At 32.8% G+C, this 24892-nt stretch overlaps 2 protein-coding genes across 2 annotated transcripts in view; one reads left to right on the top strand and one right to left on the bottom strand.

The window, feature by feature from the left end:
• Positions 1–198: 198 nt before the first annotated feature.
• Positions 199–3684, bottom strand: LOC132795758 (poly(ADP-ribose) glycohydrolase). Its single transcript, XM_060806637.1, has 3 exons — positions 3382–3684; positions 2632–3310; positions 199–2572 (listed from the first exon to the last, which is right to left on the bottom strand). Exons 1-3 carry the CDS (start codon positions 3623–3625, stop codon positions 1171–1173), a joined length of 2325 nt encoding a protein of 774 aa, XP_060662620.1. The 5' UTR covers positions 3626–3684; the 3' UTR covers positions 199–1170.
• Positions 3685–3949: 265 nt separating this feature from the next.
• Positions 3950–24892, top strand: part of LOC132795653 (uncharacterized protein DDB_G0271670-like) — a 33861-nt gene continuing 12918 nt past the window's right edge. Inside the window, exon 1 of the mRNA XM_060806510.1 lies at positions 3950–4027. Coding sequence (XP_060662493.1) covers positions 3950–4027 — 78 coding nt within the window. The remainder of the gene's footprint in view (positions 4028–24892) is intronic.

The following is a 24892-nucleotide window of genomic DNA, read 5'->3' as shown; positions in this document are numbered from 1 at the left end:
TTTCTTTTTTTCAAAAATAAATAAGCTTGGTATATATCCTGGATCGCAAGGACATCCATTAACTATTATCACTATGGTCACTATTACATTTAATATTTTATTTATAATTGTTTTTAAACTAATTTAAACTAAATAATATTCTATACTCTTGCCAATAGTTTGTTAAAAATTACATATTTGTTTTTATATCTAGTAGTATTTATATGTTATATATGTATGTATATCTATGATTTTTGTTTGTAACTCTTTTAGTTATGAATAATCAACAAAATGATGTCAATTTATTTGCTAAACATAATTTAAAATATTTTGGATATATTTAGGCTAAGTTGTTGTTGTTGGTTGTGGTTGACTAAATATTGAATGTCGCAAGTGATTTAACAAATGCTGTAATCTCATAGCAAAAAAAAAAAAGTAAAGTAAAGAGCTGAGTTGAGCTTATTACTGAATAACAATTTGTTTAAATCTACGATTTAAATTCACAATTGCTAGCAAAACTAATTAGAATACAATTTGTTTTTATAAATATTAAATGTAACACAGAAGCGAAAGAGATGGCAACACATCTAACAGATTTGGGAACTAAGTTGTGCATCGCTTTCACTTAACAGCAACTCGCTTAGCGGCATACAATTCGCGCTTAAACATAATAATATTATGTCACGTTTTTTTCTCGACAATTACTGCTACTGATCAATGCAATCCTTGGTAATCGAGATTTCACTTAACAGCAACTCGTTTAGCGGCATACAATTCGCACTTAAACATAATAATATTATGTCACGTTTTTTTATCGACAATTACTGCTACTGATCGTTGCAATCCTTGGTAATCGAGATGTGCATCCACAATTTGACTTAACAGCAACTCACTTAGCGGCATATAATCAAAAATATAATAAATGCCTCGTCTCTTATCGAAAGTTACTGCTCCTGGCATTGCCATCGTTGCATTTTTTGATAAATGAAGTTTGCAACGACACGATTTCACTTAACAGCAACTCGCTTAGCGGCATACAATTCGCGCTTAAACAAAATAATATAATGTTGTCATCTTTTGATCGAAAATTACTGCTGCTGGTATCGTCATTGTTGAAATCGACACGCTTTCAGTTAAGAGCAACTCGCTTAGCGGCATGCAATCACAAAAATATGATAAATGCCTCGTCTCTTATCGAAAGTTACTGCTGCTGGCATCGCCATCGTTGCAATCCTTGCGCGTTTTCAGGCACTTGTCCGAGCTAATCGATGATTGATGCTGTCGCTTTGAGCCACCATTGGGCTGCCCTTGACCTTGATCGTAGTGTCGATCGAGCATCTCGAGCAGTGTCAATTGCCTGGTGCTGGCAGCAGCCGTAATCGCCGCAGCAATTGCAGCTGCATTTGTGTTGCTCTCGAGACTGGCGGCGGACATCATGGCATTCGCTTGCTCCTGCTCTGCTTCGTCTTTGTCAAGCTGTTCTCCATCGTCCAGCTCAATGTCATTGTCAGACGAATCATCTGCAAATAAATCGGGACTCTTTAGTGCTGTCACTTCTGTTGTTGTCTTTGCCTTTGAATGCTGTTCATCAGCCGCAGCCGCAGCCGCAGCAGCCGCTTCACATTGCAACATCGCCTGCTCCAGTTCATCGTCATCATCGTTAAGTTGCGGCTGCAATCGCTGCAACTCGTCGCGTACAAATTGCTGCAACGTCCGACTGCCAGACTCCTTTTTAAACCGTCGCAACACCGACCACAACTGTTGCACGCTTGTGTTCTGAGTGCGAAAGAGTTGCCACAACTGTTGCAGATCATCGCGAAGTTGGCAATTGCCGAAAGTGAAGTAAGCCAAGGGTCGATTGTGATGCGCACAAACCATCAGCTGTATCAAGGCCTTGAGATGCGGATCACCGCCAAAGGCACCGCAGCCCCAATTGCCGGTGGCAACACCAGGCGGCGGCGTCGTCGTCGTTCCACTCAGCAGATACTTGAAGCCAATGGAAGCTTTGTTCAGTTCACGCAACATTAGATCCTCGCGATATTGTTGCGCCTTTGAAGTTTTGCCAAAACTCAGAGCATCGATGGCCACAATTGCAGTCCGACGACGTCGCGAGCTATCGTATGGAGTCCGATCCTCATGGTTGCCCTCCCACACAAAGCTGCCGGCATAGCCCGTGTAGTTGCTATAGCGTTCACAGCCCACCATCAACAGCGCCTCGTTGGGCAGCAAGCATTCGGTGAAGAGTTTGGAGACCAACAACTCCGGGCAGATGACAAACCGTATCTCCTCCTGGACACAGCCCTGACCGAGCACACCGCCACCCAGATACATGTTCGCAAAGTCCACCTGCAGCAGGCCAATGCCCTGATCCTCAATGGTTCCTCCCGCGTTCACGTGCAGCGGAATGCTCGCCAAGCTGGCGCTGCTCTGATGCCATTGCACTTGCTGCTCGGGCTTGCCGCAGAGACGCACGAAGGTAACACAGCCGGGCGGCACATTGCTGGCATCGCGTTCCGTTGGACTCACGCGTCGAAAGTAGTGAAAGATGCACTTGAGCTTCTCCAGCACCGAGGCGCCACTCGACTGATAAAGTCTGCAGAGTGAGAATTGAAATTCAGTTACAATTTGATACACATTAAAACCAGAGCAAACCTGTTGAAGTTGATGTCGGGAAATGTGCTGTACTCGGATTTGCGTTTGAGCGTGTTGCGACGTGGAAATGTGCATAGCATGGCATTGGCCAGCAGGCACGAGATCTGCTCCTGCGTCAGCGTCAATGCACAGCTGTGTTGTTGCTTCAGCAGCGGAATCGAGGCCTGCAACAGCTCCGGCAGTCGCAATGCCAGGCGTATGATGCGCGGCAACAGATCCTCGAAGAAGACACGCGTCTCGCTCTCGTCCAGCTCGTCGTCGAAGAGCTTGTGCAACGCCCCAAAGCCCCATTGGCCTTTGTAGGTGCTGTTGTACGAGAGTATCGCCGCCTGCAACTGTTTGCTGTTGTTTATCGGACGCAACAAGGCACGTCCAATCATCGCCCAACGTGACTCGATGTCGGAGCTGCCGTCGTCCGTTTCCACGGGATATTTACTTTCGGGCGCACACGGCAGACGCACATGCTTCGCATCCCATTTGTGTGTCCCACGAAAGGGGCGTGGCGGCTTCGTTGGCGACTCGCGTATCGGATGCCGATGCAACACTTTGTGCCCCGCACTGGGCGAAACGGGTGGCACATGATCCAATTCGTAGGGCTGCAGGCCACGTTGCACCGCTTCGATGGGCTGGCAGCGCCAATGCCACTCTTCATCCGACTCACAATCACTATTATTGCCATCTATTCACACACATAAACAACAAAAAGCTTTTTAATGCACTTCTTCCACATTTGCCGACTCTCTCACTCACCATGTGTCCGGTGTGCTGTTGTTGTTGTTGTTGCTGCTGTTGTTGCGGTTGCAGTGTTGTTGTACGTGCCGCTTGTTGTCCCATCGATATCCATGCTGCCGCCACTTTCACTGTCCATTTCTTTGTTGTTTTTGTTGTTGTTGCGGTTGCACCTGCTTAGCTTGTGCGGTATTTGAAGCGCACAAATTATTTTAGCAGATTGCAATAGAGCCGGCACAACATCGATAACACTCAAGCGATACATCGAACTGCAAATATCGATTGGTTTTCTTGGCCTGACATCGATTTTGTTTTCTAATTTTATGAAAAAAACTTAAAATTCATGCAAGGATTTAAAAAAAAATTGTAATAATTTATAATAAATAAATATGTATAAAAATGTGTACCTTAGGTGAAGCACTACAAATAAATTACGTTGACAAACAGCGCACGAAGATAGCCGAGCTGGAAAATGCGTAAACTTATTGGCAGATATTGACAACTATTGCAACTGTCAATACATAAGAAATTACATATATTTAAATCTATATAGAAACTGGTAAACTTGTTTACATTTAATACTAGAATAATGCAACTTCATGACTATTTCAAATTGCGCGCCCTCTTCACCCTGTACGATATTTTACGTTGCGATGCCCTGACCAATGTAAACAAAGTGTTGGCAAACGGAAATTGCTCAGCCACAATATTCTTTACAATCAATAAAGCGATCAATAAACAATAAATTTTCTAACAATCATGGAAATCAGTATTTTATATGGTTTTTTGTTTTTCAACTTCATTTCAGTTTGTTTGGTAAGCACACGTCTATCGATATATCACGATGAGCGTTTGTGACAAACTTCACGTGAGCGCAGCCAACTTCACGTTGATTCAAAACTACGCGCGCTTTAGTTTGCAAGTTAGCTTTGTGAAAACTCGCATTAAATTGTCAAATAATATATTTGTGCAAAATATTAAGTATTGAGTGTTTAGAAAATCGCCGCGAGTTTCCGGTGACAAAGTACACACTAGTGCAATCAGTGTTAAACGCAAGTTAAATAAATGCAAATATCGGTAAATTTCGTGTGCTGCAGTCAACGAAAAATAATTGTGTAAATTCATACATACATACATACATATGTAGGTAAAGTCACTGACGTAGTGTGCTATACTAAATTGAGAGAGTGGACAACGCCGCTCTCTTAGCGCAACCTTTATTTAATTAAAATAGTGTCGATTTTATTCCGAATGTTTTGATTTTTAGCTGCTCCCCTCTTTATGAATGTGTGTGTGTGCTTGAGCATACGAGCATATGTATGTACATATGTATGTGCATATGTATGTGCATATGTAGGCGTGTGTGTGCATGTGTTAAGTATATTTTTGCAGAGTTCAACACACCTTTATCGCTGTCTAATCAGCCGCATTAGGCAAGCTGCGCAGTTTCTATTAATTTTTTGTTTGTTTTTTTATGTGAAACTCTTTCGCGTTGTTGACTTCGTGCGGAGCGTCGCGTTGCCGTCGCTGTCGTCGGCGACGTAAACAAATGAAAACACCAAAAGAAAGCAGCAAAATTTATCACTGAACTTTTTCGAGCCTCACAAACACTTAAAAATTGGGTTTTTGCTGAGAACAAACACACACACAGGCGTACACTTATGTTTACGTGTGAAGCGAATGTGTGTATGTGTGTGTAGCCTTCAAATCTACGTCGCAGTCGCCTTGACCATAACCTAGAAATATACATACGCGTAGCGCCGCTCTCAGTGAGATAGCCTGTGTGTATGTGTATGTGAGCATGTGAGTGTGAATTTGCGTCAGCTGCGCTGCTGCAAACAGGTACGCAGGCAGTAACTGAGACTGCGACCGCAGCGGCGACAGCGGCAGAGGCGTCCAATCAGGTGCCAAAAACAAACGACAACAGAGTGAAAGCAACAACAACAGCAACAATAAGAACAACAACAATGCATTAAGCAAAGCACAGCAGCAGCATAAGGAGACACACAGACAATGAAAGCGACGTCGCTGCGCTGCGCCACAAAATATATATGTATGTATGTACATATGTATGCACATACTACGTGTGTGTATATATAGAATGCGAAATGTTACTAAACTTTTTCAAGGTCACCTCAAGTATGAACTACAAAACGCAGCTGTGCTGCAAGCAGCGACGCCAACGTCACGCCATCCGCTGCAGCAAGCATCATTTTTTTTTGGTTTTGTTTTTGTTTTTGTTTTGTTTGACTAGCTTTAAATACAATTTCGTTGCTGCTTCTTACATATTTCATTTGTGCACTAGAATTATTATTGTTGTTGATTTTAGCTGAAATTCTCCAACAAAGCGATCACATGATCAAGACAAAACATAGAGAAATTTGCAAAACAAATTAAATTCATTTAACGCACTTTCATATTGCAATTTAATGCATTAAAATTATTTATTGTAATAATTCTTTTCGAATTTTAGATTGTATATTGCAAAATTCTTCTTGAATTTGTAGCAACTAAAATTTATTCGTCTAATAATTAATTGCAATTTATTGATACAGCTTGATATTAAGCTTTTTTAATTAATTAGAATATTATCATTTAAATTGATTTCTCTCTCTCTCTCTTTCTCACTTTCCTGGTTTTGCTTGACAAACAAACAAAAACCAGAAGTTTCCGATCTTTGCATTTGTTTGACAAACTGATTTTGATTTGCTGTCTTCTTTCTTTTCCCGTTGTGTTGTGTCTTTGCTTTTGTTTTTGCTTTTGACTTTCAATTGTCTGAGTCTGCGTGTGTGTGTGTGTGTGTGTGCATGCAAAAACGAAACGATAAATGAAATGCGACTTGGCGCACGTTGCCAATTTGCAATAACAAACAGCAAATAAAAGAATAACACAAATTGAGACTCAAAAGAAAACGACAACAAAAAACAACAAAGAAACGTTGGGTTGGGAAGGGATGATTGCATTAACGAAGTTTGCGAAAATTGTTTTTGCCATTTGCATTGTTTGCAATTTGCACTTTGTCGACATCGAATCCGAATCCGAATTCGGTGAGCAAAACGTAGCTTCGTGTCCCGTCGTGTCGCCGTCGTGTGGGCGTGGAGCATGAAGCAATGCAATGCAGTGAACACACACACACAAGCACACATGCGTATTTGCTGCGTCTATAAATAGCACTGGGTGTGCGTGTCTCTGTGTGTGTGTGTGTGTGAAGGCATAAAAGGGGGCATTGAGCGATTTGCCAGAGGCGTGGCTGACCACGTGTTGCTAGGCGGGTCGCTCAACCCAACTGTGCTTTAATTCCAATTGTTGTTGTTACTTAACTTCTATTCCCACACACACACACATATGTATGAAGACGAGTGCACACACTCACACATGCACTTGCACACATTGTTGTATGCATATTGTAGGCTGATATCTATGAGCGCGTTTTGTTTGCGCCTTCTCTTTCCTCAAAAATTTCGCATGCTCGCGTGACCTTGAAAATGCTATAGCTAAAGCTAAAGATGACTGCGACGTTGACGTCGACTGCAGCAGAGGCAGCGTCGGCGATGACAAGTCAACAAACCGCGTTAAAGACGCGAGCAAAAAGCATTTTTGTCGTTCTTCTATTTTGTTTGCTACCCGAAAAACAAAATCACAAATCGTCGATGACATCTCTTTATATATAGTACATATAGTACATACATACATACATTGGCATATCTAATTTATGAATACTCACAGACAAATGTCTGCTAAAAGCAAAAAGAAAAACTTATTCCACATTAATATCTTGAAGCTTTATCATAATTTCTTATCGAATCCATTCGATTGCATATTGCATTGATAACGAACAATCTTAGAGGCAAATAAAATTTTATTTCAAAACAACACTTTTAAAATTATGTATTTTTTCATTTATTAATCTAAGTTTCTTTAGATTGATTATTATTATTATTATTTGAAACTTTGTTTTTGTCTAGAGCTGCAAAATTTCCCACGGTTTTGCTGATAGATTGTGTTGAAACAGCTTTATCAATAGATATTGCTCAGTTCTTATTATATTTCCTCTAATACTTTGCACCTAGATTGCACTTGTAGAACTTTTGTAGAACTTGGTATATGCATAATATGTGCTTAAAAGCATATGTCAAGTGTTTTGTGAAAATCATATTTAATTATTTTTGATTTTATGAAAACGTTCAGATACTTAATTAGTCCTCACTTAGGCTGAACAAATCCGTACAGAAAATTGCATTACGCTTCCGGAGGGTATAAAACATTTTCGAACATTTTTGTAATTCATATTTCAAGATCTGTTATCGATAGCTCAAGGATGAATCTTGCGATTATATAATCATTAATCATGCTTAATGTTTATGATTTAAAATAGTTTATAGTAAAAGTTATTAAAGACATACTTTTGAATGCTAAAAAAAAGCGTATTTACTAGTATATTTAGTATATTTTGTACTCTATCGTTTATTTTAATGTAGTGGTATATTAATATAAATTAAAAGAAAATTTGGTATATGTTTAGTATTTTTTTGTTATATTGTTTCGGTATTGATTAATTATTAATATACATTAAAATAACATTTGGTATATGTTTAGTATTTTTTGCGGTATATTATTTTGGTATATTTTTGAATTTAATACTGCATTTGCTCTTATCTCGACTGTAGCTTTCTTACTTTTTTTGATTTGCGGCATAATGATAGATATTATGTTAATCAATCAGCATGATCTGTAAAAGTATTGAATCGTCGGCTTATCGAAAATCATTTTACTTTCGTCTCTTATGCGAAAAATTGTTGAACGCCCCCGCGAAAATGTCACTTGGTGCGAAAGTGACAACAACACTAACAATCACAATACATAATACAAAAAAATACTGAAAAAAATTGCAAACGAAAACAAAAATGTTGGAACAAAAAAAAAAAAAAATTGGAAAAAAGAGAAATCGCTTCGCAATTCGCACGTTTTCAAAATAAAGCGCCAAATAAATAAAAATAAAATGTGTGCGTGTGCGTGTGTGTGTGTGTGTGTACATATGTATATGAATAATATCGGCGCTTTGAGTAAATAAAAATAAATATGCAAAAACAACAACCATCGATCGACAAGTTAAGAAGGCCTTAACCCCAATAAATTTGTAAAAACAATTAACAAAATACATGCGGGGCAATCTAAAAATACAACAACATTAAAAAAAAACAGCCAGCAAATTAAATAAATACTAAAAACCATATTATTGTTGTTGTTGTTGTTGTTCATTGCGAATTGTTGCTGTTGTCATTAACGTTGTGAGGGCGTTTAACTTTTTTTTTTGTGTGTTTGGGGCGTGACAGCTTAAAGCGAAAGTGATCAATAATCACATCAAAATGGACAACAGATGGCGCCACGTCACTCACTCACAAAAATTAACTGTACATTTTATTATCGCGTGATATAATACGATCGTAATAACAAAAATTTAATGAAATTTCGCAATCTTCAGTGTGAAAACCGGTTAAAACCAGTGCAAACCAATTTCAATTAGATAAATGAACAACTAAAGGATTATCTTTGGAAAATCTTCGCTACGAATCTTTGGGGTAAGTGCGACTTAAATATTTTCTTGAGCTATTTACTGATTTTAAGTTTATCACAGAACAACTGCAGAATGGAATTTAATAATTATTTACTTTTGCATGTTTATTTCATAAATTTAAGAAAAATTTATGAAGTTTTTAAATTATTAACATCACTTGTTTTGCTATCATAAAAACGATATTCCATATTTTATACAAAAGTGCAGTTAGCGTCTAACAATAAAATGATTTTGATAAAGCTACAGACATTTTTAATTCGTAACCATAATTTGAAATCTAGAGCGGCGATTTTTGGCACGTACAATAATAACTATAGTATTTGAGATTCCTAATATCAGATAAAAATTGTAGAAATACTTTTGTTAGGGGACGTCTATTCACTGCGGATCTCAGTTGTTTAGTTACTTAGTCTTGGTTGGTATATTTTACAGTCCATGGAATATTTTCAACGTTGTGCAATATCAAATATACCAAATATAGCGGTTGGTACGCTATTTTTTTAATATTTTGCATTATATTAATTTCGTAAAAGTAAATTTAACAAACCAAGTTAGAAAACTTTCTTACTTCTACAATTTCTTGTGTTATAGGAATAAAATCAGCTTAAAGCTTTTGAAACTAGAGCTTTAATGATTTACGTTGACAATTGAGAAATTATTGTTTATATATTATTTATATTTATATATTTAAAACGTCATATCATATTTATGATTTAAAAAAAAAATGTTGAACGATTATATTTTATTTGAAACTGAAACTCATATTTAAGAGCTGATTTTAGGTTTTGCTCATCATAATAATAATTGTTTTGCATAATAATTGTTACCCCTTCAAAAGAGTTGAAGACCAACTGCTAAATTTTGTGCAGTGCAAAGTTCAGTCGATTACGGCTTTCGAAATCAGAGCTTAAATGATTAATCTTGACAGCTGCGAAAAATATAATTTATACATTGAAATTATAACGCTATTAATGACATAAAAAAATTGGTTTAAAAAATGAGATAGTTTAACTTTTTTTTGAATCTCAAATTAAATTTTTTTGGTTTTTGTTCTTTGTGATTATCGTTGCATAACAAAATAGTCTTTGTATTGTTTATTTGTAATTGCTTATCACATATTATAATAATAAATATTTCACAATAAGTGTTGCGTGTATAAAACGTGACTCAAATGCAACTGCTAAATTTTGTGCAGTGCAAAGCAGAACAGAGCGCAGTCGATGAAGTTCTCTTTAATGTGCAGAGAGCGACTTTTAAGCGCATAAACAGTGAGCGAACATTTCAGGTGTTGCCTTGTAATGTTGTTGTTGTTGTTGCTGTTGTTGTTGGTGCTGCATAAAGTCATTGTACGACCTTTAAAAGCTGTTGCTGTTGCCGTTGCAATCGGCTCAATGCAATTTTGCAAGTGGATGTTTATTTCTCTCTCTCTCTCTCTCTCGCTGTCTTTATATTTTGGCCGGGCGCCGGGTTTCGGTCGTTGGGCGCCAGTGTCTGTCAGCGGCCTTCGTATGCTTAATATTAGTCATCTTTATCGTTAGTGTTGAGCTTATCAACAACACGCAAGACACAAACAACAAACAAATGCCATTTAGTCTGTGACTGTTGCTGTAACTGTAACTGACTAATCCTCTCTCTCTCTCTCTCTCTCTCTCTCTCTCCCTCTCTCTCTCGCTGGTTCACTCTTTTTCTTTCGCTCCCTTTTCTTCGCTGCTCTCTGTCAGGGTCGACGTCGACGTCGCAGTCTCAGGCATGTGATGAAATTCAAAGGCAAAACGACAAATGCAATCCAAAAGGGAAACCGCAACAAATAGTTATCAATGCCTCGAAACTCGAATCATGTCAAAAAGCGATAAGCGAAAAGCGAAAAGTAAATGTAAAGCAGGTGCAACTGAGGGGCAAAAACAAGGGGCGTGACAACAAAATGAAAAGGCTACAAAAATCGTTTTAATTGCAAAACTCATACAAAAGGTTTTCGCTTGAGATTGTCAGGGAAAACATTGTATTTTGAATTTATAGAAAAAACATTTGACAAATTATATTTCCAAAAAAAAATTTGGAAGAACAAATTTCTATAAATATATTTATTTTTAATATATAATGTTTGGTTTAAAAAACCAGAATAAATTTTTATAACTATACAAAAAATATATTTAAAAAACTTTCAGATAAAAAAAAAACTATTTTTCATTGCTTAAACCAAACATTAAATTTTAAAAATAAATATTTTTATAGATTTTTTTTGTTTTTAAATGTATTCTTTTATCCAAGCATTTAATATTTCTTTATGAAAATATATTTTTTTTTCTAATTGAGGTTTTTATGGGGTTTATTAAATCGCTCGATTCGGTTCACTAAACTGATAAATCAACTTTAATTTAATTAATCTTTGAGCTTGCCGGCAACAATTTAAAAAAAAATATATATATTTTTTTTAAGAATTGTGCTCTTCTTAAATCTTTTAAAATGTATTTTTTGAGCTAAGTGTTTTATTTTTATTTTTAATTTTTTTTTTCTATTTTATTTTTTTTTTTTAAGAAATACACTTTATTTCATCAAACTTTGAGATTGCCGACAATTTAAATTATATATGTAAAATATATATCTTTATAAAAATCTGCTCTTCTTAAATCTTTTCAAATGTATTTTATGAGCTAAGCATTTTATATTTCTTTTTTATGAGGTTTATTAAATCGCTGGATTCGCAGCGTTTCACTAAACTGATAAATGAACTTTAATTTAATTAATCATTGAGCTTGCCGGCAACAATTTAAAAAAAAAGGTAAATTACACATGAAAAATATGTATATATTTTTAAAGAAATTTGCTTTTTTAAATCTTTTTAAATGTATTTTTTTAACTAAGTGTTTTATTTTTTATTTTATTTTTTTTTAAGAAATTCACTTTATTTCATCAAACTTTGAGATTGCCGACAACAATTTAAATTATATATAAAAAATATTATAAATATCTTTATAGAAATCTACTCGTCTAAAATCTTTTCAATTGTATTTTATGAGCTAAGCATTTTATATTTCTTTATGAGAATACATTTTTTATTGGTTGGTTTTTATGAGGTTTATTAAATCGCTCGATTCGCAGCGGTTTACTGAACTGATAAATGCACTTTATGTGTTAAGTGAATAAAAAAAGGGGGTGTTAAATGTGTGTTGCATCCAAATGTTGACCTTGGGCGATGTCGGATTACATCATCACATCACATTACGCATAGCTGTAAATGGCTTGAAAACTGTTAAAACTGGAAAATGTTTTGAATCACTAAGAATAATTTTATAAATCTATTATATATTTATTTGGTCAAATCATAGCTGTGTGTGTGTGTGTTAATTATGTGGTCGGAAATGAGTTGTTCAAATGTATTAGTCACTTCATGTGAATATTATGATAAATACATGCAAAACTTTTATTGAAGCTAAATTGGCAAGTCTCTTCTCATCTCAGGTAAAGAAATTTGCACTTTAATGACACCAAAAGTTTAGTTGGTACTTGAATAATACTTGTGAAATATCATCAACTAGTTGTTTGAAAAACGTTCAAGATTTATGAGATAAAACTTAATAGCTTTTCTTCAATGAAATGTTTAATTAATAAAGACAACACAAGTTGAGTTAGATGCGAAAGTGAAAACAATTTTGTTGCCCATCTGTTAAATAGTAGATGAAAGAAAAAACAAACGAATTTAAGCATTTATAAATGTCAAAATGTGTATTTTCAATGTCAACATTTTCATAATTTTCGCATATTTCATGCGAAAATGAAAATGCAGGGCACGAAGCACCGAAAATTACCGTCGAAAAAACAAAATGCGACAACGCGACATTTTCATATTAACATTTTAATGACAATTTTATTTATATTTAGTATTTAGTATTCGCAATTTCTGACAAGAACCAAACACACACAATACACGAGCATTATAATCATTTTCAGCTGTTGGCTTTTCTATACCCTGCACTTCAGTGATGTTTAGGGTGTATTCGACTGGCTGACTAACATAACATTATGACAATAAAGACTAGTAAGAAAAAAAACATAATTTACAATTCAAATATTTAAGATTGGTACAGGGTATGTGTTAGTCGAGTACACATACCTCAAAAATTTCTAAATTGTTTTTTTTTCAAAAGAATTGAGTTTGTAATGGAATGAAAATTATATCAGTACAGGGTATATGGTAGTCGTATACACATGACGTTGTAAGTTGTTTTTTGTTGCATTTTTGCATTTGCGTCACAGCGACAAAAGAAGTCAACTTAAGTAGAAGAAGAAGAAGAAGGCAATTTTGTTGACCGAATTATCGTTAACTGTATAATTGGGCGTTTGGGCAGCGCTGGGCGTGGCAAGTAGCTAATTTTAGTAAATGGTGAAAAACAAAAATAACGGTATATAAAGTACTACAATTTGTTGCTTGCAGTTGTTGATGGTCATTTATTTTGTTGTTTGTTTTTGTATGTATGTTTATTATACAATTTGGCGAACGCTTTTTATCGCTCACTTTTTCAATTTCATTTCATTTCACACATTGCACATTTTTGCCCATTTGCCTAGTATTCCATCATCGTATATGCATATGTACATACATACATAAATACACTCATACGCCTATATGTAGAAGTGTGTACAGCGCACATGGCGATGATAGTGTCATTGTATATGTGTGTGTGCGTGTGTGTTTGTCTGTGTGTCTGACATCAGCGACAACAATAACAAAGCAACGTGCGCGTCGCGCAAAAACAAAAGCACAAAGCGCAAAGCTAAAACCAAAAACTCGTAAACACGTCAGCCGCACGCACACACACACACACACACACATGCAGAGACAGACGGAGCCATCGAGAGAGAGAGAGAGAGAGAGAGCAAACTACTAGTCAGAAAAAACCGGCTGGTAGTTTTCCAATTGCTGAGAAACTGACACGTGAGCTTTGTTGTGACTGTCACACACTCTGCCTAGGGGGAGACACTGACTGTGAGAGAGAAAGAGCGAGAGAGAACAAACGAGTGAGCGAGTGCTGGGGAGAGCAAGAGCAATAACAAAAGAGAACGTGCGTAGACAAAAACAAGTTTTACATATGTACATACCACTACCAATGAAAGTAAGCAGCAGCACCCATTGGGGCAAAGTATCATGCAAACTTTGTTTACCGATTGATGATTTCGTCAGCAAGTTGAATTTGAAATTATATTGTGAACAGTCCATCAACTCTTTGATTACATTGTATAGCAATTTCTAATGCGGAACTGAAATATCTTTCGGCTTCCTATAATCTAACAATATTGAATATATTGCAAATAAAATAAAATCAAAAAAATATTTTTGTATGCCTATTTTATTGTTTTTATTCATTTTCTTTCGACACAACAAAATTTCGATTGCACTCATGCAATTGCAATCATTACTGTCTCCGCAATCGTAATCGATTATTTCAGCAGTCGAGATGCTGTTCTGCTCTGCTCTGGGTCGCAGCTTTTTATCTTTTTTTGTTTTGGCAGTCCAAAAGAGAGCAATAAGAGACTCGCGACTCCCGCTTACGTTTACCACTTGCATTTAAGCACAGTCAACATCAACATTAATACTCACAATGTACAGACATCTGCATACATACATACTCCCCCACTGTCCGTGTGTGTGTGTGTGTGTGCGTGTGCGTTGTAAACAAGTTTGAACCCGTACAATTAGAGTCGCGTGATTTTCAAAAGAAGCACAGCACACAACATAAAAATAAGGCGTTGCTCGCGAGCATACGAAAAGTGTGTGTGTGTGCTCTCTCTCTTTGTTTTTAAAATTTATCTACGTATGCATGCGTGTGTGTGTGTGTGTGTGGGTGTCTCGCCTTGTCTATGGCCGTCTCGCTTGCACGCCTTGCTCGCCTCTTTATTATTGTAGGTCATAAATGCATTCACATGACTGCATTTGTTTGTGTTAAAGCGAGCGCCTCTCACTTGTACATATGCGAGAGTAATTGTGACCGAAAGAGCGAGAGGAAGAGAGAGAGCAACGATTTACACGCTACGTGTACAATTCGTGTACGTTGTTGTTGTTTTTTTTCTGTCTTGTGGCAAACAACAACAACTGGCGCAACAGAGCTTTTCTCAAATTAACACACCTACCAAATATTCCCAAAAGTCCAATAGTTATTTTTTTTGTGTGGAAAAGCCTAGAATTGTTTTGAGACTCTTCTCCCGTTGCTCTTGTTGTTGTTGATAGTCGCTGTCTCGTGGTCATAATAATCAAAGCAAAGCTGACGCATTGCAATTAACACACACATAGATACTCCGTATATGTGTGTGCGTGTGTGTGAGAGCAGCGAGAGCGCGTGTTTCAAAGAGAGAGAGAGAGAGAGAGAGCGAATTTTGCATTCGCATTTGTGTTTTGCCCCGTTCTTTTGAATTTGCTTTTCGTTTTGATGCTTTTGCTTTGTTTTCCTTTGTTTTGCGTTGACTTTGCTTGTTTGTTATTGCTCTGTGCACACGTGTCTGTGTGTGTGCCGCTCTCTCGCACTCTCCCTCTCTTTTTGTCGCTTTTCCCATCTTTTCGCTCGCTGCTTTGTTTGCAGCCTGAAAACGCGAAAGGATTACACAAAGATTGTTTTGATTGTGCTTGTTAGAAATGTTATTAAATCAGTCGAGAAAGTATTTCCCATTGTTTTATTATTCTCATGATATTTGTTGTTTTTTTTTAATATATGCTTTGTGCATTCTAACTGAAAACGTATTTCTAGAATGCATGTAACAGTTGCCATTATACAAAAAAGTGACTATTCGAAAAACACACCACGTTGCAACGTGACGTATACGCAATATTGCGTTAGATGGCGGCACGCATTTCAGCCACGAGAGTTGGCGGTAAAGCGAACAAACGAATGAAGGTTTCGATGACTGTTCAATACTCTCTCAGCAAATAAAGTTGAAGTTTGAAAATTTAAAATGTTTGAAATAAACTTGCATATTGCAATTGTTATCGATAAACGATCGAACGATAAATCTGCTATCAGTTGTTATCAGTTGCAAATTCAATTTGAAATTGCTTGCACAATCTTCTTCTTGAGAGATGAGTTGCGTTTAATTGTTGAATGTGCGAGCGAGCAAGGCATATAGATATACATAAGTGATGTGTGTGTGTGTGTGTGTGTGATGTATGTATGTATGTATGCGCATAAGTGTTATAAGAAGAATTCGTTATTGTTGCTGCGCTTGAGTTAATTAATTTTGCTTTGCAGTTTTCCGCTCGATCATTGCCAATGGCATTGTGCACAACTACACACACACATTTAATGTGTATGTGTGTGTGTATTTGCTGCCTGAATGTCTGTCTCTGATACGATTAACTGTTCCACTGTAGAGTGCAATTATTGTCCATTTTGCCCCATTTGCTTGCTTCACGTCTCTCTCTCTCTCTCTCTCTCTCTTCACATTCTTTCGCCTGCATCGTTGCCTCATTTTCAAAATTGACGGAAATTGATTCTCGGCACATAAAATGTGTCACATAAATATATCTGCATATATGTATATGTATGTCTGACTTGTCTCTGATTGTGCTATAATGTATTTTGCGATCGTATCTAAGTTCCCTCTCATTGTCCCGAAAAAAAAGAGAAAAACACACAAAGAAACAATGCGAACAAAACTGCATTTACTACAAAATCCATTTCCTGTCCACTTGGCCAACACACAACTGATAATAAACTAAAAAAAGAAAATACTATGCACTTGTGTATTACAATTTTTGTATTTGAATGTATATAGATGTCTAATATGCACAAGTTCACAATGAATAGATTCATTGAAAGCGTCATAAAAAAAAATATATATACTTAATTTAAGGATTATTAAGTCTCACTTTAAGTTGTAATCTTAACTAAACTTTAATGTATTTCAAATTACATAAAAATATATAATATTTATCAAGTATTTCAATTGTAGAATGATGAATGAGTAACAAGTTATATATCAAATATAACATATGTATTATAAAGTATGTACAAATTTATAGATATATGTATACTTAATGTTAAGATTATTAAGACCCGCTTTCAGTTGTGATATTGGCTGAATTTTAATATATATCGTATAACATTAAAATATAACAAATTAAACATAAAGTATCTTAATTGCACATATAAATAAGTGGACAAAAAACATATAGATCTAAAAATTCAACATATTTTTTATAAAGTATCTCGCTTCTATAATGAATAAATGGGACAAAAAGTATATATTATACAAAAATATCATATTTATCATACAGTTCAAAATGAATAGATTCATTTAAAGAGTCATGAAGATATATAATATAAACTAAATTTTAGGATTATTAAAGCTCACTTTTATTTTTAATCTTGATTAATTTTTAATATACATATTTCATATTACATACAAATATAACATATTTATCATATAGTTTATATTAATAGATTAATTTAAAGAGTCATAAAGATATACATATGTATATTAAATTTCAAGATTATAAAGACTCACTTTGAGTTTTAATTTTAGCTTAATTTTAATGTATATCGTATTACATAAAAATATAACGTATATATCATAAAGTATCTTTAAATGGTATATACAAATATAACATATATGTATGTATGTATATCATAAATTATTACAATTGTAGAATGAATAAGTAGGCTAAAATTTATATATGCAAATATAACATAAAGATATAAACATTTCATTTAATGTGTCATAAAAATAAAATTCAAAGATTATTAAGACTAGCTTTTAGTTGTAATCGAGACTAAATTTTAATTCATTTCTGATTACATAAAAACATAATTAATATATAATTATTATAAAATATTCCAATTTTAAAATGAATATACAATACAATTTTAAATATTTATCGTAAAATATCTGAATAGTGGAATCAGTAAATATGCCAAAATGTATATATTCAAATACATTTTGATTTGGTGTAGCTGCAGATAAGCTCAATGATAACAAATAAATACCCAAGTGAGTATACTCGACTTTGATATACCTGATACTCATTATTAGAAGATTAAAGACACAATTTCATTATTTATTTACTACGTTTTAATGGGAATGAAATACCTTTAAAATTGGCTCAACATTTCTTATGTTATTAATTTTGGTAGATTTTTTCCGAAATTCTTATAAATTGCATTTCGATTATAATGAAATTCACAGAAATAATTTCTAACTTAACTAAAATATAAGCAACAAAATTCAATTGCACTATTTTTTTTTATTATTAGCATGAAAATGTGCGAAGATATTTACACTGAAATTCTTTTAAATTCATTTTCGTTAGTTCTGAAATTTTATTATTATTGAAATGATTCAAAACTTAACTAAATTGATGTGCAACCATTTTAAAGCTTCTTATTTTATTAACTTAGTTGGTTCTTCTAAAATTCTTATAAATGATATTTCGTTTGTTATGAAGTTCTCAGAATTCATTCTCAACTTAACTATAATGATGAGCAATAAAATTCAAGGCTCTAAAATACATTACAAAACGTTCGAAAAGAAATTCTTATAAATATCATTTCGATGGCTATGAAATTCTTCAAAAATTTTCATTATAACTTTACAATAATGTTGAACAACCAAAATTCAACATTGGCATTGGTTATTTTATTAATTTAGGGAGTTTATTCCTGAAATTCTTATAAATGATATTTCGTTTGTTATGAAGTTCTCAGAAATCATTCATAACTATATAACTATAATGATGAGCAATAGAATTTTAGACTCTAAAATACATTACAAAAGGTTATTTTCCTGAAATTCTTATAAATGATATTTCGATTGTTATGAAATTCTCTCATATGAAATTCATTCACAACTTGACTTTGATGATACGCTTTGAATTTATTATGTTATTAATTTGGCAGATGAAAAGTTGTTCTAACTAATTGCCAAGCAAACAAGAACTGCATAGCTTCTAAAAGATAATAATTACTTTGATAATCTCTATTCGATTGAGAAGTAAATAAAGACGGACAAACAAAGGCTTTTACAATGAAATTTCGAATATTAAATGCTGTGAAACATTCTGCAAACATTGTGATAACAAATTTGCTATTGGGAAACTGTTTGTTACATAATTTAAAACGATGAGGAAACTATGCAGAGTGATAGAGAGAGAGATAGAGAGAGAGAGGAAGAAGATCCATTGTCAAACTGGTAGAACGTGCCAAATTCCAATTAGTTTTGCCGGCTTGCCACTTGCCACTTGCTGCTTGCCACTTTGCCACTCGGGCCGAGTTGTTTGTTGTTTGTCCAGCAATATGCAGAGCAAACTGATTGCAACAGAGCAACAACAACAACTGGCCGTGAAACTGGCAGCAAAATGAAGCTTTGTCATGTTGCAATCCCTCAAGTCTTGCTCTCTCTCTCTCTCTCTCTCTCTCTCTCACTCTCTTTCTCGGTCTCGCTTCCAGTTTCATTTGCACTTTGCAAAGTGCTGCCCGAGAGTTGCCTTGTCTTATCAGTGCAGCAGAAAAAGCAAAAGCAAAAGCAGCAGCTGCATTGCTGATTATAATTCTCCACCCGCTCTGGCGCATATCTCCGTCTCTTTCTCGCGCTGTCTCTAGAGACTGATAAGTGTTGGCATTTTTTTTTCTTGTCTTCCTTTTTTTGTTGTTACTTGAATACAGCAAAGCAAAGGGAAAGAGAAGCAAAAAGAACGTTGCGACCAGACTCAGATAAACACACACACACACATACAACATGAGTGTGCTCCTCTATGTGTGTGTGTGTGTGTGTGTAAGTGTTGCATAGTACCAAAAAGTAAATAAGATACAAGACTGCAATTATGAAAGACAAACACGAATTGCAAATGCACTGAAAGTGAAACAAAAATCAATTATAACGAACAGCGGATACACTATAAAAATAATTCGAATTATATTCATTTATTTTTTTTTGAGTAGTTTTTAAACTAAACTAAACTTATTAATAACGCCCTCGATTGCTTATTTTATTGTCCACAGCAGAGAACCAAATTTCATAGAATTCCGTATTATAAATATAAAATTATATAATATTTTTTTTATTTTTATATAAGTATTTTTATTATATCTTTAACTTAATAGTACTATTTTAGTTTTTTATATTAAATTCTAGTAAAACTTTTTGCTTATTTTATTGCCCACAGCAGTGAACCAAATTTCATAGAATTCCGTATTATAAATTTAAAATTATATAATATTTTTTTATTTTTATATAAGTATTTTTATATTTATATTTATTATTATTTATTTATTTTATTATTATTTATTATTATATATTATTTTTATTTTATTATTATTTTATTATAATTATTTTATTTTATTATTTTAATTTTTATTATTTATATTCTCCTTTGTGCAGCAAGTTGAAACTTTTTAATAATATCACTAGTTTTATAGAATTTCTAGTTATTATTTTCTTTTAATTTTATTTGTAATATTTACATATAAAATTTTTTTCTAATACAAAAGAATTAACTTATCGTTATATTAACGATTATAATCCTTATTTTGTCACTTGTTTATCAACATATAAACTTCACAGATTATACAAATTGTACTTTATATATCTCTGTATAAGTATTGAATTGAACATAGAAATAATGTAGTTCAATAAAGTTAAAGTTAAAATGAAATTTTATGTCAATATTAAAGTTACATATTATACATAATTCATTTTAGAATTAATTTTGAATCAACTGTAAGAAATTGAATGAAATATAAAATAAATATTAAATATGCATCAAGTTTATAAAGAAAGAGAAAGTGAAAGTGAAAATATTTAAGTTATATGAATAAATTAAAGTTATACATAAATAAAATATATGAAGTATATAAAGAAATAAAGTATATAAATAAATAAAGAATATATAAAGTAGCTATATAAAGTTAGCAATAGATTGAGTTCAGCTTGAGCTTGTAGCTGATATGCCCAACGAATGCACGTTGAATGGCATTTGGCACTTTACAGGGTTGCCACCCACACACAAATCCACCGAAAGTGAAAAAGTCTTCGTCTCCGTTGCAGTCGGAGGAGGCTTCTCCTCCTTCTCCTCCTGCTCGCTTCTTCTTGTCTCCGGCCTCAGTCTTTGTGCAATGTTTCAGTGTTTTCTGCCTGCTAATTAGAGTGCCATACTTTGATTACAGATACACACACACACACAAACAGCTCACATATGTGTAGGTGTGTGTGTGTGCGAGTTCGACAGGCAGCCGTATAGGCGACACCATCGCATTGATAATAATGTTAACACACACACACGCACACACACACTTTGCCTGCCAGCGAGCACTTTAACTGTGTCATGAGTCATGCCACATTCAGAATTCCCCCTACTACCTGAGAGTAACTCTACCTCTCTCTTTCTCTCTCTCTTTAGTTGCCGGTTTTTACTTTTTCAAGTGGCAGCGATAAGATTAGCACAAAATATATATTTATCAGTTTTATGTTTCAATTGATTTCTTTACCACAAATCAATTAAAAATACAACTATGTTTTTTTAATTTAGATCAAATCTTAAGGTCTTTAGAAGTTTTCGAAATTTCTCCTTATATAATCATTTAAACAAATGCAATATTCAATATTTATGATTATTAGTATTAGTATTAGTATTAGTATTAGTATTAGTATTAGTATTAGTATTAGTATTAGTATTAGTATTAGTATTAGTATTAGTATTAGTATTAGTATTAGTATTAGTATTAGTATTAGTATTAGTATTAGTATTAGTATTAGTATTAGTATTAGTATTAGTATTAGTATTAGTATTAGTATTAGTATTAGTATTAGTATTAGTATTAGTATTAGTATTAGTATTAGTATTAGTATTAGTATTAGTATTAGTATTAGTATTAGTATTAGTATTAGTATTAGTATTAGTATTAGTATTAGTATTAGTATTAGTATTAGTATTAGTATTAGTATTAGTATTAGTATTAGTATTAGTATTAGTATTAGTATTAGTATTAGTATTAGTATTAGTATTAGTATTAGTATTAGTATTAGTATTAGTATTAGTATTAGTATTAGTATTAGTATTAGTATTAGTATTAGTATTAGTATTAGTATTAGTATTAGTATTAGTATTTGTATTTGTATTTGTATTTGTATTTGTATTTGTATTTGTATTTGTATTAGTATTAGTATTAGTATTAGTATTAGTATTAGTATTAGTATTAAATCTCTTATCTATATAACGTGCAATTACTAATCTACACTTAAAATATTTATTACTAATGTAAAATATGTTTTTTTGGGAATGTAATCATAATAATAATATTTTTGTTTAATATTCAATATTCTATTATAAAATCTATATTTCATTTTTGATATATTCTTAACTAATCATTATTTTCAGAATCTTTATTTTTATTATGACAATAATATTTTTGTTTAATATCCATTATTCTATAATAAAATCTATCTTCAATCTTTGATATATTTATTATTAATGTGAGTTTTTTGTGGTTTATTTTCAGAATAATAATAATATTTTATACCCACTGAAATTATAGGTAAGTTTCATTTGAATTCACTTTAAATGATAATTTTACTACAAATTTTAAGAATCGAATTGTTAAAGTTAGAACACTCAATTTTTGATCTACATATTTCGCATTAATAAAGCACGTTTAAATAATCTAAAAGACGCACATTACATGCTAAAAATGAAACTGAGTCACAGCAATTTCATCAGTTGGCCATTTATTGAGAGCCTGATTCATAAAAGCTATGTTGCAATCAAGTATATTTGGTGGCAATTGGTAATACATAAATTATTGTATCTATCAAAACCAAAGGCATTAGAAAAGAAAACCAATCAAATTAAATAAATTATAATGAATCAAATTAAAGAAATGAATATATAAATAAAGAAAATTGTAAATGATATTAAGAATTCAAAGAGTTTTTTTAAGTGCTAAAATTTATGACAAATTGCTTGTTGTTATCAAAGTGCTTAATTTAATTGTGCCCATAAATTTCTTCAATCGAACCAATAACAAAGAGAATTTAACCTTTTTTTTATTTAATTTTCGTTTCAAATTGCACTTCGAATATATTCGATTTTTCTTCGGAATGCTCTTAAAGATTAGAAGTGCAGTGTATTTAAATTTCGTTGCAAGTCGATTAAATCCGAAGCATTGTTTTTTTTTTTGTTGTTTGTATCTGTCTCTCTCTTGTTTAACAGCGTCATCAAAACTCGACAGCATTTTGTTTGCTATCGTTGTCGTTCTCCTTGTTTTTGTTGTTGTTGTAGTTGTTCAAGCTGTTGTTGCTGTTGTTGTTGTTGTTGTCGGTGTCGGGCCCAAAGTGGGCGATGCATTTAACACTTGAACGCTTTCATGCCCTTTAGACAGTCTGATGCTTTGATGGGGTATACATGGCTTATACTTGATATTCACAATCACTTAATATTATTGAAATTGTAATGATATAGAAATTACATTCAGACTTGATTTAGTTGCGACTTTGTTACACTTTAAGGGTCACGAATAGTCTTCATATTTAACACTTATTAATAGACATTCTAAACCGAAAATAGCAAAAGGAGCGGCGTGCGTTGTTTTACTATTCAAATCAATAAAATGTGATTTGATTTTTTTTATAGACACATAAACAAAACCATTCTTTTAACGACTGTAAATCATGTTGTCTAAGATTTATTATTTATATGGGAATTGCTTTTGATCTTGGCAGATTTTCTATGTCGCTTAAAAGTTATATTATTTTTTCGAACAATTTTTCAGATTTTATTATACAAAATAATAAAATAGTCTCTTTACTTGAAAGGTTATTAAGGAATCTAATGAAAAATAACATTGAGTAACTTTTTTGTTAATAAATTATTAAAGAATCTAAAGAAACATAAACTAAACAACATAAATAGAGACTTTTACTGAATATATAGAACAAAACATATTTATAGATTATTAAGAAAATAGAAAAAACAACAAAATAAGAGACTTTTACTTTTTGGATTATTAAGAAAACAAAAGAAAAACAACATATTGAGCAACTTTTTTTCTTTACAGATTTTTAAGGAAATTAAAAAAAAATCATATCGAAATGTTATCATTAGAAAACTTTAATATTATTTACATTTGATTTTTGATTAAAAGCATTTATTTGTTTATATTTAAATATATCAAAGTACAAGCAAAAAGGTCTTTATTCTTATATATAATACTAACGTGTAATATTATAATAAAGATTACGTTATCAAATTCGATATATTTCTACATTTTTCCTTTATAGTATGATATTTTCGTAAATGCATTTCTTTGAATACGATAATATATTGTATATACACCTGCGAAATTTAAAATAGTGCAAATTTTATATAATTGTAGAACATACAACTAATTGTTCGTGTAATAAATATTCCAAAATATCATTTTTTCATAAAGTAATAAAATTAATTACATTGAGATGTTATGTTAAGCGATTTTTTTTTTTTTCTTGTCGAATTATTTTTTTGTGAATTTATGTTGAAATGAATTTTTTAAAATATTGCAATTTTTAATTTCAAGTGAGAAGGAACTGACTTTAATCTTATATTACCAAACGTTAAGTGTTCGAATTTAATAAAAAAACAATACTTTCGATATATGGCCAATAAAATACACGATTTACATCGGATGCGTATTTCACATTCCATGTTTTAAACTCTATAGATATGCATATATCGAATCAGGCAACGAAGATTTATAATGCTAGAAACTATGACTTTATTTATGTAGATAAATATTTCTTTAACCAGATTTATGTATATACATAATTGAAATAATATATACTATACTATACATATATAAATTACTATATAGTAATAGTACTAAATGAAGTCAGGAGACTTTTAAGCTTTGCCTTGACCTTGTCCTTTGGTATTTCACAGGTCGAGCAGTATTTTAGTAGAGTGTCAAGGTGTGAGTATTTGATGCAGACTACAAGTATGTATGT

The sequence above is a fragment of the Drosophila nasuta genome, chromosome X (genome assembly GCF_023558535.2).
Source record: "Drosophila nasuta strain 15112-1781.00 chromosome X, ASM2355853v1, whole genome shotgun sequence".
NCBI classification, from domain to species: Eukaryota; Metazoa; Arthropoda; class Insecta; order Diptera; family Drosophilidae; genus Drosophila; species Drosophila nasuta.
Note: the sequence above shows the minus strand (reverse complement) of the source record. Positions and strands in the feature narration are given on the sequence as shown.